At 39.7% G+C, this 12,701-nt stretch overlaps 2 protein-coding genes across 2 annotated transcripts; both read right to left on the reverse strand.

The window, feature by feature from the left end:
* Positions 1-4,397: 4,397 nt before the first annotated feature.
* On the reverse strand, positions 4,398-6,573 carry LOC125373514. Its single transcript, XM_048384633.1, has 3 exons — positions 6,438-6,573; positions 6,161-6,239; positions 4,398-6,042 (listed from the first exon to the last, which is right to left on the reverse strand). Exons 1-3 carry the CDS (start codon positions 6,478-6,480, stop codon positions 5,742-5,744), a joined length of 423 nt encoding a protein of 140 aa, XP_048240590.1. The 5' UTR covers positions 6,481-6,573; the 3' UTR covers positions 4,398-5,741.
* Positions 6,574-7,211: 638 nt separating this feature from the next.
* On the reverse strand, positions 7,212-9,155 carry LOC125373297. Its single transcript, XM_048384297.1, has 3 exons — positions 9,104-9,155; positions 8,014-8,334; positions 7,212-7,426 (listed from the first exon to the last, which is right to left on the reverse strand). The coding sequence occupies exons 1-3, from the start codon at positions 9,153-9,155 to the stop codon at positions 7,212-7,214; spliced, it is 588 nt and encodes a 195-aa protein (XP_048240254.1).
* Positions 9,156-12,701: the final 3,546 nt, after the last annotated feature.

Consider the following 12,701-nt stretch of genomic DNA (forward strand, 5'->3'; position numbering starts at 1 on the left):
GCTGTGACGCGCTATATATAACACCATTCATATGTCACGCCGACACCACATATAGTCACATACGTAAATGCGTTATTATATTATATTTCTTTTATACATAAAGGCTGCCCTCATAAATCATAACATTTGCAATAACTACTGACAGCGTCTTTGCCGTTTCTAACAGCAAATGTCATTGAATAGATCAACATTCTGCGTCTTTTCAATACGCGTATAGACTAAACACAACACATTTCATTACAAACGAGGTAGAAAGCCCCACGGTCAACACAAAGGGAAGAGTAGTGTTATTCAAGCAATAAAGTAGAGTCTTTGTGGGAGGATAAATTGTGTTATTGTGTTGAATTGGGTTGTGGCTTCAGGTTTTCTCGTCCGTAGATAGGAAGACAGTTACACGGGATCACTTGCGGTGGTAAATTGCTGGGGGCCTGTGTGGCGTGTTGTTAGGTCCACCATAGGCCGTGAAGAGTTGTTCCCCTTAGTACCGAGATCAGACTGCTCAAAGTGGCTCGTCCCGATTAGGAGGAACATTGTTGGACTGTCAAACATGTGCTCGCCGGTTTCGCCAATGTGTCTTTCCTCCCGCATTATGTATGTAGTAAGTTGTAGATTATGTTTAGGTAACACATTACCGTTTCCATTTGATAGTCTTGCTTGTTTTTTTGTTTAACGCCGCACTCCACAATATTCCATCTACATTGTATTGGACAGCGGTCGTAAGATAACGTAGTCTGACCCAGCCAATCCAGTGATTCACATCTGGAACATCGATCCACGCAACAGCGATACCATGACGTGAACGTCAACCATTTCACCAAGCCTGTTCACCCGCTCCCGTTAGTCGCCTCCATGCTGGGTATTTATTAATCCCTACGGGTGTACTACTTCTACTACTACTACTACTACTACTACTACTACTACTACTACTACTACTACTACTACCACCACCACCACCACCACCACCACCACCACCACCACCACCACTACTACTACTACTACTACTACTCCTTCTACTACTGCCACTACTACTACTACTACTACTACCACCACCATCACCACTACGACCACCACCACTACTACTACTACCACTACTACCACTACTACTACTACTACTACTACTCCTTCTACTACTGCCACTACTACTACTTCTACTACCACTACTACTACCACTACCACCACTACCACCACCACCACTACTACTACTACTACCACTACTACTACTACTACTACTAGTACTACTGCTACTACTACCACTACTACTACCACTACCACTACTACTACTTCTACTACTACTACTACTACCACTACTACTACCACTACCACTACCACTATCACTACCACTACTACTACTACTACTACTACAACTACCACTACCACCACTACCACTACTACTACTACTACTATTACTACCACCACTACTACTGCAGTTTCAAAGTGTCAACACGGAACATGCTTTTTTTCCAGCAGAAACGGTGTTTCACCTTGATTGTTACAATAAAGGATTTGAACTAATAGAATGAGAATATTTATCCAATACTGACAAGATGATATACTTTGTGCTTGGAGCATGGGAGGAGATCGATGTGATACATATTGTCTCCACAGGAATAGAAATCCCCTCCCGATGGTCACAAGAGTACTTACGCACAAAATGTACGTGTGAAGGTAGTTTTTTTTATATATAGGATACAAACGTACTGTTTTCAATGTAGAGCTAGGTTACCTGTAAATTTAACTGCGCTAAACTGAATTTGGAACCGAACGTTTATCTCGATTCTTCCATGACTATACACAACGCGAACAATTTGGTGTTGGCAAATATACTGAGTGAAGCGTCATGGATTGAGTCGAGTGTTTTGAGTGGGTTGTGGTTCTGAAATACGGAATCACCGACAACAGCCTGTAAAACAAAATATGGCGCTGTATATACCCAAGCAGTTTGTTTACACCGTAATACGCTAAATTCAAAGCTCTCTGTTGTCCCCGAAACTTAAAATACATTCTCTTTGTAGATTTCTATCGTGTTTTCTGCACGAAATATATTGCCAAACATCCTTTGAATATTGTAGTAACCGCAAATTTTGTAACTTGTAATTGTAGATTTAATTATTGAAACATGCCATCCGACATTCTATGAATATTAGCTTCCGTGGTGATGCGGCCGTCAAATCAGCTATTTCAGTCAGAGGGGGTTTATTGTCAATTAATAGCCTCTGATTGAGAAATCAGAATCTATTAATTTCCAAATTCATGGTAGAAAAACGCTAAGCGCCAGACAGAAGTACCATCTTTCAAAGTCTCTGGGTATGACGCGGCTGGGGATCAAACCCGGGATCTTCCGCTCTACCACAAGACCACGCGTACGGAGGCGGTCGGTGATAAAGACTAAATCCGGCGATAATCAACCAAGATCATGATTTATTCTTGGCAATGCTTGTGATACTGTTGAGATATGTCAAACAAGTGCGTTCTATGAACACAATGATATCGGAGGAAGAAGAATAGAGTGCGGAAGTAAATCATATACATGTAGTTGCCTTGTGTTATATTAACAGGGGCATTTCTAAATAGAGTACACAAAATATGAACATTTACATTGCATTCGAACATTCGATCTCTACCCAACGGTAGCAAACTCGGACAAATGAATTTGACATAGGCAATTGATATGAGCTGCTTGAAATACTCACGCAATTTTAAATACTCAGTGCAATTATCCAAAGGCGTCAAGGTTTACCGTGTCACGCTTTCCATTGCCTTTCATACCCGTTTGGCAGAGAAGGATGCAGAGTAAGTAAGAGTAAGTTGATGGAGAAGTTGGACTGCTGCTGCTGCCCAACAACAAGGCATAGTCACTGAGAAACAGTCTGGACTGGACGAGCTCCATAGTCTGGTTGAAACATGCATCAACCATGACATGTATCAACCAATCAGCGAGCCTGACAACCCGATCCCATTAGTCGCCTCTTACGACAAGCAGAGTCGCTTTTTAGACAAGCATCGGTTGCTGAAGACCTATTCCACACCGGGTCTTCACGGGTCCCGTGTGTTTCAAATTTGTTTAACTGCCGTGCTATCATGTCCATGTATGCAAAACAAGTGGAACAAGACAATGTAGACTTTCCGACAAGTGTTGCTGAATTTACGATATCCAATGTAATTATATTACCATTAAACACATTGTGACATTAACAGGAAAAGCATGACTCTACACAAAGAGAAATTGCGCAATAGATTGACTGATCGTATGAATAGTATCACTCGTAACAGTGCTATCATTCCAGGAAAATGTGGGCTATCTATTTACAGGAAAAGGAAAAATATTGTTTTTTTTATTGTGCTTGTCGGCAACTGGTATTAATTTAGAAGTCTATATTTCGTAAATAATAAGTTACATATCTGACGCAACTCGTGAATTGTGTAGTTAGTTTTCCCCATCAGCATGGTACAGTTAAGACCACGAACACATGCACCCGGTGTCTAATCGTTGACATGGTCATGATCAGTTAGACCCCGAGACGCGGGGTCCGTGTGGCCCTACCTTCTAAACCATGGCTAAGATCCCAAGCATTTAAACAATGTCTTTTTAACATTATTTTGATGATTCTCATATATATTCTAAACGTCTATGTTTAACAACCTACCTTCGTTTAATGTACAGATTTTGAAATGTACAAAACGCAAAAACTCTGATTTTTACTATCCTATATTACTAAAATATAAGTGACAAAATTCATGTCCGTTACAATTCCCTGTTTTGACTTGTTCCGTTATGTTTCGTGTGGTTTTTTCGAGGTAAACAGTTGGGTTGCCTTTGCATGTGACTGGTGCCACCGTAGGGGCAGGATACGCCCACCTTTTCACAAACACCTGGTATCATCACATTAGATGGCAGAGGTTAATAAACATTTCATGACCGAGACATATCTGTTCCATGTGAAAGTAAAGTAACATTTGCATATACTTATTACAGACTTATCTAAGAACTGTCTAACGTCATGGCATGTAGTTGAATCAATAACCAAAAAATATCGGATGATGAACAAAGATAATTATTGGAATATGAATATTTTATTTCGGAAGGAATGTAAAAACGCATAATCACATATGTACAAAGCTTAGAGTAATAATAATTCATAACAAAGCAGATAAACTAAATATATTTATCAAACATGCTGATTGATCAGTTGGTAAATGAAATATTGTGAAATGTTATGGAATAAGGATTTACTGGAATGTGTATGATATGGAACAAATATGGAACACAATTTCAAACTTTAGAGAAATAATTACCAAAATAAAGTTTATATGTATACGTTCGCCTTTATAGAAACACTGGGTAGTCTCACACTGAATATACAGACGACTATTTTATTTCAAAGGAATGTGAAAAAACTTAGCATAATATTAATTAATAAACAAAGCAGGTAAACTAAATATAATTATCAAGCAAGCTGATTGATCAGGTGATAAACGAAACTTTGAAAAATCTGGTGGAATGGGGATTTACCACAAAGCCATTGAAAACACAATAGCTTTTGATGAGCGTACTTGTGAAAAGAGCAATTCCCTGAAACCTTTTCAAACATCATGAGATTTCTGTGAGAGATATGTGTCCCCTTGTGTCAGTTCGGGTTCGAACCACCTTGGAGCAATGAATCAGAAAGAGAAACGCAACTGTGCACACTGCACCGAAACACAATCACTGCTGCTGGACACATGCTGCACGTGGAAAGCTAGATCCCAGGTTCTTTAAAAGCACACACGAAAATGGTCATCCGTCACTTGTTCAATATGCCAAGACTCGACCAAGCCAGCAGGAACCAAGCGATCAGAATGCTGCAAGAAGGGGCAACTCAAGTGATTGTCGCCAGACATGTTAACGTCCATCCATGCAAGATAACTCGACTGCTGCATCCTTTCAACCATTTTTTACCTTTTGGTACTTTTGGGACCCGTCAACGCCGCTGTGTTTTGGAAAGGTGTCGCTTTGGAGGAGGCGGTACAATGGTATGGGAAGTACCATCAATTGTCGTTCCCACAGTCGGTGGTTATCCAAGGCAACCTCAATGTTCCAGATTATGTGAAAAATACCCTTCGCCTAGCACTATTGCCATTACTGGCTCAACATGGCGCCCTACACAAGCGTGTCTTCCAGCATGACAATGCACGTCCACGAGGTTCACGGGAGACTTTCTGAACAGGAACAACATCCTGCCATGTCACCTGACATGAATCCAATTGAACACTTATGGGACGAGCTTTGACACCAACCGCCTCAGACAGTAGCAGAGTTGACACAGTCCCTACAACATCAGGGGCGGTCAACAACGTTGTCAGTCCATGCCTCGGCGACTTCAGGATTACGTCAGTGTACATGGTGGACATACCTGTTATTGATCCCCGGTGGTCCCGGCTACGTTCTGAGCCTCTGTGACGTCATCCAACGGGCATGTTTCTTACGGACTTTATTGCTTACATTTCATGTGATGGGTGTGTTTGTCATTTTGGTTGGTTTCATTTGGTTTTCTTTCACTGTAATAAAATACGCACCTTCTGAACACTGAAGTGCGTTTTCAATGGCTTTGAGTATATATTGAACATGATACAGAGACATAATTTACAACATCAACTTTACATGATATACTTGATAAGTGCAAATACGCACTGACTGATCTTATACCTGCGAATAATGGTACTATATGCTGCAACAATCTGAAACACTAGCTTGTGTGTTGTCTCTAGGCGTTAATGTATGGATCATCTCCACTGACCGAGTTGACGTAGGAAGGCCCTTCACTTCTGTTTATGTGACCGTAGCTATGCTCGTCACCGTCTTCACTTGCATTACGTTGTATTACATTGTAGATATTTCTTTCAACATCATGGCTGAGGCCAGAATATGTGTTGGTGGTGCCACTGGTGGGAATATGGTCATCTTCTCCCTGGGATCTATTAGGGATGCTCTGCACACAATAACGAACTGACGTTTCAGGATTAGATGAATTACCGTGCGAGGTCCTGGATAGCTTGTTTACCATGCTGCAGCAATAGACGTTTTGCATATGATCATTGTATAATATTTACAAGGTTGCATATTGACTTCATAGCCAAGTGCCATAATATCACACGTATAAATCAAACAGTTTGATGTACTTACATATATATGATCAGCGGCACGATGACGAGACCCATGATACCACACACCACTGCTAAGGGTAAAACAATACTTCCATTGTCTGAAACGAGATACATGAAGTCATTAACGTGAAGATTTCTGCTTTTGTCTGTGCCATCATTGCACAACTTTGGCTTACAAACATACGAGCGCGTGTGTGTATACACACACACGTGCATGCACACTCTTAACCGAAATTATTTCAATATTTCGTATAGCAATGTCATTGGTTGTCGTTATTACATGTACATATAGATACCTGTGTGTGTTGATGACAGGGCTGTAGAGGTCAGGGATTTCATTGTGTCGGTTGATCCCGGAGCAGTAGTATAGGTAGTTCTTTCAGACAGTGTAGTGATGCCGTTGGATATCCGTAGCGTTGTCGCTATTGATGTAGTTAGTGAATCTGTATGGTAAATGAAACACAATGAGTGATTTCCTCTGTGGTTAGTATGCATAGCCGTCGTAGGGATTCCGGAAAGGAATACACGAGGTTCCCAGAAACCGTGGCTGGTCTTAAGAGGCGTCCAAATGGATCGGGGTGGTTAGGCCCGGTGACTTGGTTGATTGTGTATCTACGTACCCTGATGGCGTGGATCGTTGCTCACAAATAACAATCACTGGATTGTCTGGTCCAGTTTCGATCACTTACAAACCGCCATCGTATAGCTGCAATAATAGTGCTTCAAACAAACACACACAGAGCAAATGAAACTATTTTTTCGACCTCTTACAAAACAGGAACAATAGATAGGGATAGAAGTCCAGCTCTCGTCACTAATTAAACATGGGACAAGTCATTTCATTCATTCAGGCTCTCTGATCACACCTTCTGGAGTAGTGCTGTAATGATGTTTTAACGTATTCTACAGGACAGTGTGTGTAAGCTATTACATGTTCTAGTAATTAGAAACAGACAAAAAAAACTCAAGGTAATAAGACTGTTGCCATCGGCCACATTAGTCTTCTCAAATGCGTGTCATCATAAATGTTCATACTCATACCCACACAAATATAATGGCTATCCAACTGATCACCGTTGAGCAGGGTCATGAAACATCGTCATCAGGTGACACTCACCCATAGATGTCAAAGGTGTACTTGTTGTTGTGGCTGCAGTGGTCAGTGTGTCCAAAGTACTTGGACTTGTTGTACCTTGTGAACGTGATGGCGCCTGTGGCGTGGGTACTGGGGTGGTTGATGCATCCAATGGTTGTCGCCTGGAAGTTATGTTCATTTGGCCTGAAGCTGTGAACAAAAATTTGTGTAGCAGTCTCTAGGTCCGAGTTCCATGTTGATTTGAAATAAGTGATGCGACTTCTGGACACGGGGGAAACTAGCTGACCATAGAGTCGTAGGTCATTTATTTACTGAGGAACTTGTTACCATACAAATAACTGTGAATACAGTCCAATATATGTTGAAACCTACTGCACGCCAGTGAATTCATCATATTTTCTTAGTATATTACGGAAAATTGTTAAAAGATGGTTTCTCTTCATTATGGCTACACTGTACTTTTCTTTTGATGGAACCAGCAGTTCTGGAGAGGATGTCACTATTGTATTTTTCAATATAATACATTGAACAAATCAGAAACTATGTATGTTTTATTGTCAGAATAGATTGGTTCATGAAAGGAACTTTACCATTAAATTGATGGCACTGGACTGACTGAAGGTAGATTGAAATAATTACATGTTTTCTCGGAAAGCGTGGCAAAATTCAAATCAAGACCGGCGTCAGATTCTATTTGTAAATTTATTGATCAATTGATGGTTATCATATAAGGAGACACGTCAAAAGATAAAATTGATTTATACACTCATACATACCATCAACACGTATCCATACATATGACCCATTCTGATCATGGTTGTCGTAGACTATTACTATTTCGGCAGCTGTTCCCGGCAACACCCTGTTGTATTGGTCCAAGTTGAAGCTTATCCAGAGTTGTTTCCCGTCACCTGAGATAATAAGCAACCCTGCCTTCATCCGCTCGTCTACCAATGTTACTCGTAAATTCTGCCCTGTGATCCTAACAACACAGCTGCCGTTCACACCGACACTGCTAGGGAAGCCAGGGGAATGGAGGTACACCGACCCGTTTACTGACAGTGTTGTGCTGACTGAACCACAGATATCCATACTACCTGAAACACAATGCATATTACAAGTAGAACAACTTATAAGTTGGGATTGAAATAAGTGACATATTGTATCATAACAGGTCACATCAAGCAAATTGCTCCCATGTATTCTTGATTTTGTTTTGACGCACGGTTGATCAAGGCTGAAATGAAGCTGAAACTCAAGAACAATCACTCATGAATCACTGGAAATGGTGTAGCATTATTACCAAGGTGACACTAAGGTCATGATGCAGGGGACAGTTGACAGTTGTAGTTCTAGTCAGTTGGCATGAGCGTCTAGTCATGCCCTAGTCAGGAGGTTTAATCAGTTTGCAGTATCCTTTGGGTGTTAATTACAAAACATTTACTATAAATTAATGGCAATGGTGGTGAAAGTTGTTATGAAAGCAGTCCAGTATTCGTACACGCTTGTTGTTTTGTTATGTCATCAATCACAAACAGACGTCGGTGCAATTAAACACTTACTAAGTAAGATAATAATAATAATAATAATAATAATAATAATAATAATAATAATAATCTGTGTAAGTTTCTGTAAAGTGATGCCTGTTACCACATTTGTATCTCATACGTACATGTAACTATGGAAGAAACTAGAATTGTGATGATGCGAAATAATCAACACACGATAAGTTCGATATTGTCCCATGTGATCACTTAATTTTTATATCCTAAAAGCCTGACACGATGGATGTTTTAAATATAATTACATTTTTGCCTCAATCAGTTGTGAAATCGTGGTGGTAGCCTCAAGGAACTACACGCTCACCTCCAGATGTGAAGTCATGGACGACGTTTTCGATCCGATACAATCCAGACATGCATAACCAGTAACAGTTAAAATTATCGCATCGTGCTTGATACGTTGAACCGCGAATCCTTGATAACACAGGTGTTAATTCTCTACAGAAAATATACACTTGTTTGTTCCGTTTACTGACTTGCAATACATGTGCGTGTTCTGTATGTCAGTTACATGTCGTCATGTTCCGATCTCCAAGCAGACACTCCATCCACGAGACCATGGAGCTAGTCCATCATAAGGCTCATCAGTAAGTCTTGCAATGACATCAACAGGCTAACATACCATGTTAGTCTTACATTATTCCTGCAGTGTCTCGCAGCAAAATTAACAAGTTATCAGATGTATGTTTGTTTGTTGTTTAACGCCGCACCCAAGATCAGCAATATTATATTTAAATGACGGCGAACTGCAAATAGTTTGGGACAGACAATCCAATGATTTACATCGTAAGAATCGGACAATGCAATTGAGATACGATGGCCTAAAATCAACCAAGTCACTGATTTGTAAGCCTGGCCACTTGATCCTGTTAGTCACCGCTTAATTGCTGAAGACCAATTCTAATGATGATAGGTTCTTAGGATGCGACTGGATCAACCGTATGCCCCTATTATAATATGATATATTATAAGACATCAGGCTAGAGGTTGCCAAAACAACAATGCACGTCATCACCCTTATATGTCGTTATACGTTTACGCACTATGATTAATCTTATATTAATCTCACTTACACTCTGTCGCATCAGACTGTATAATAGAGCCAAGTAGTATTTTTTTCTGATTTTAATCAAACCTAAATGTAACACATATATTTGTAAAATATGTTGACAAAAATATTTTTGTGCATTATGCCAAAGCATGGTGTGCGCAGGAATGCACTGTATCCGATAATCTGGAAACGCTAAATAATGTTCCAGCTTTACAACATCCTGTACATTACGGAATCTTGATCGGGCAAACCAGTGCACGATAACACGAGCAACGTGCCAAGATGTAGAGTAGGATGACAGTTTGTTAGACAGAACAACACTTTGTAACCATCCTATCATTGCGATTTGTATGGGTGTTAGTGTGTTCTACTCCAGGAACCACCATGCAGGAAAATACATGCTTCAATGAATGTATTGTGCGATGTGCAGACAATAACAAGACTTGCATTTATGCATTTATGACTATTGGGTTTATATCTAAAATCATGCATGTGGGTTTAATTGAATCAGAAAGTGATATTACTGAAAACAACGCATGTTGATTGCGTCGAGCAAGAACTAAACGAAGTGTCACCTATGATACAGCTGTAGTTTACTTCAGCAGCATCTGTGAAGTTACAGTTTGTTTGGGGTGTTGCGGACATGACTTCACGGCACGACTGTTTCCCATTACAGTTGACGATCAGGCCAGTTTGGCTGCTGTTGTGAACCTTACTACACGACTCTGTTGATTTCAGACGACATGTCGCGGCGTCTCCATCCCCATACGCCTCTTGCTCGACATGTATCCATTCACCGGCAGAACACTGAAGCTGTATTGTGAAGGTTCCCCACAACCCCTCTATACATCTGTTCCCAGTTCTGGTGTCACCTTTGAATATAAAGTAACTCGTTCACTGTCAAATATACTTCTCTAAATATTATCGAAAGGTTTTTACGTCAGCCTCAGGTACATACCACATTGAAACAAAAATGCTAGCGGCAATCAACATTGATCTGGAAGTGACAGGTGCATGAATGTAGTTATGACAATTGTCAATGTAATACTGTGTGTCGAAAATGAGACACTACAGAGGAAATCATGATGTTTGATTATGTAACTGTTGAGTCGTTCATTATCGCATTCCATTTATCACTAGACATTACGTGTATTTATGTATTTTGCTGACAACTAAATTATACAAACGAATCCCGTGACATTTTACATAAGTGGTGTCATGACTGACATTTCTTCATCTTAGTCTGATATAGGCTATTGAATCAATATTGTAGTAATGGTCTCAAATCTATCAGAAATTGTATTGCGTAAATAAAATTATTGATGCGAATTTCAATATCTGATAGACTGTTTTGAGATACATGTAACTTTATGCTGTTTGATACCACCTTATGTTTCCTTGACAAATCGTCTAGCAACACTAGAAAGTGTAAATGCATGTGCGCTGTTACATTCAGTGACATCAGGGGAGTTGAACATTTAAGCTGTTGTGTTTTTGCATGTGTGTACTTTTAGTCACAACAAATCACAAGTACCAAGATCAAATGTCAACCATTGTCGCAATTTCCCGATTTCACTCAAAGATTAGTAAGCAAACACGTCCGGGAGTGACACTTTTAACATATTGAACTCTGATGAAAATGCAGTTGCCAACACGAACAATCTTGGTACACGTACTGAAGTTCACAAACCAATGGAAAGTCTATCTGCCTATTTACTCACCGTGTGCAGCCAATAAGAAATACACAGAAGCCATAAACACTCTTTCAGTATGCATAGTTGTTAAATGTCAGTCATCAGAAGCACACAGCATCTTTTCTGTATGTCCGCGGATACACAACAGGTCGACTCTATTCAGGCATTACATGTCGTAAAACGGTTGTGTTCCTATTCTGTATGTAGCAAGTCCCCTCTCGGAAAGTCCCGCACCTTGAATCACAGACAATGTAAACAGCTTCACTTCTGAACACTTCAAACCTGTTAGCACGTAATCACTATATATATATACACATACTAAGTATATATACAAGGAAACATGTCCAAACTCTGTTCAGAACAGCCTCCGATAATATAACACATGAAAACTACAAGTGTGTATGATTATTTTCCGTATATATATATAATCGTCCCGTATTGTGCTACTGGGGGCACGTCTGAATAGAGTACTGACACACATCTACGTAAACATTCATATGACCAGTGTTATATTATCGGCGGCATTCTGTGGGCAATTGTCCTGGGGCAGAAGACCAGCCGTCGGTAACCTCTGAATCAGAACATTCGATCTCTACCTTATCGAACCAATATCTGACGATATGATTAACCATTGGCGATTGATATGTGCTGCTTAAAACATTTACGCCATTTTGAAATTATTATAATAAAATTCATTGATTCAAAATGTCCTTTTATACGACATATATATGTCGCAAATGTTAGACATACATTAATGTGGTGACATGACCGTTGGGTTCCTTGTAAACAATCCTTAACATTTAAGTTTAATTTCCTGGATTTCCGTAAAATTATGACCGTGTGTTTCTCATTTCTTTTACTGTCAAGGTATCGTGTCCAAGTATACAAAACGAGTGGAACAAGATAATGCTGACTTTCTGACAAATGTTGCTCAAGTTACGATATTCAATGCAACATTGACATTACACACATTGTAACATTTACAGGAAAAGCACGAAACTCCACAAAGAGAAAGTTCGTAACAAATAGCATGATCGCATGAATAGTATCACTCATCAAGGTGTTATCATAACAGGAAAATGTTTGCTATGTATTTACATATTAATATAAACGTGACTTCAGGAAAAGTATTGCTTTATGTCATAGTTATTTATCCA

This window comes from Haliotis rufescens, unplaced genomic scaffold, assembly GCF_023055435.1.
Source record: "Haliotis rufescens isolate VD_foot unplaced genomic scaffold, xgHalRufe1.0.p SCAF_5, whole genome shotgun sequence".
Classification (NCBI taxonomy): domain Eukaryota; kingdom Metazoa; phylum Mollusca; class Gastropoda; order Lepetellida; family Haliotidae; genus Haliotis; species Haliotis rufescens.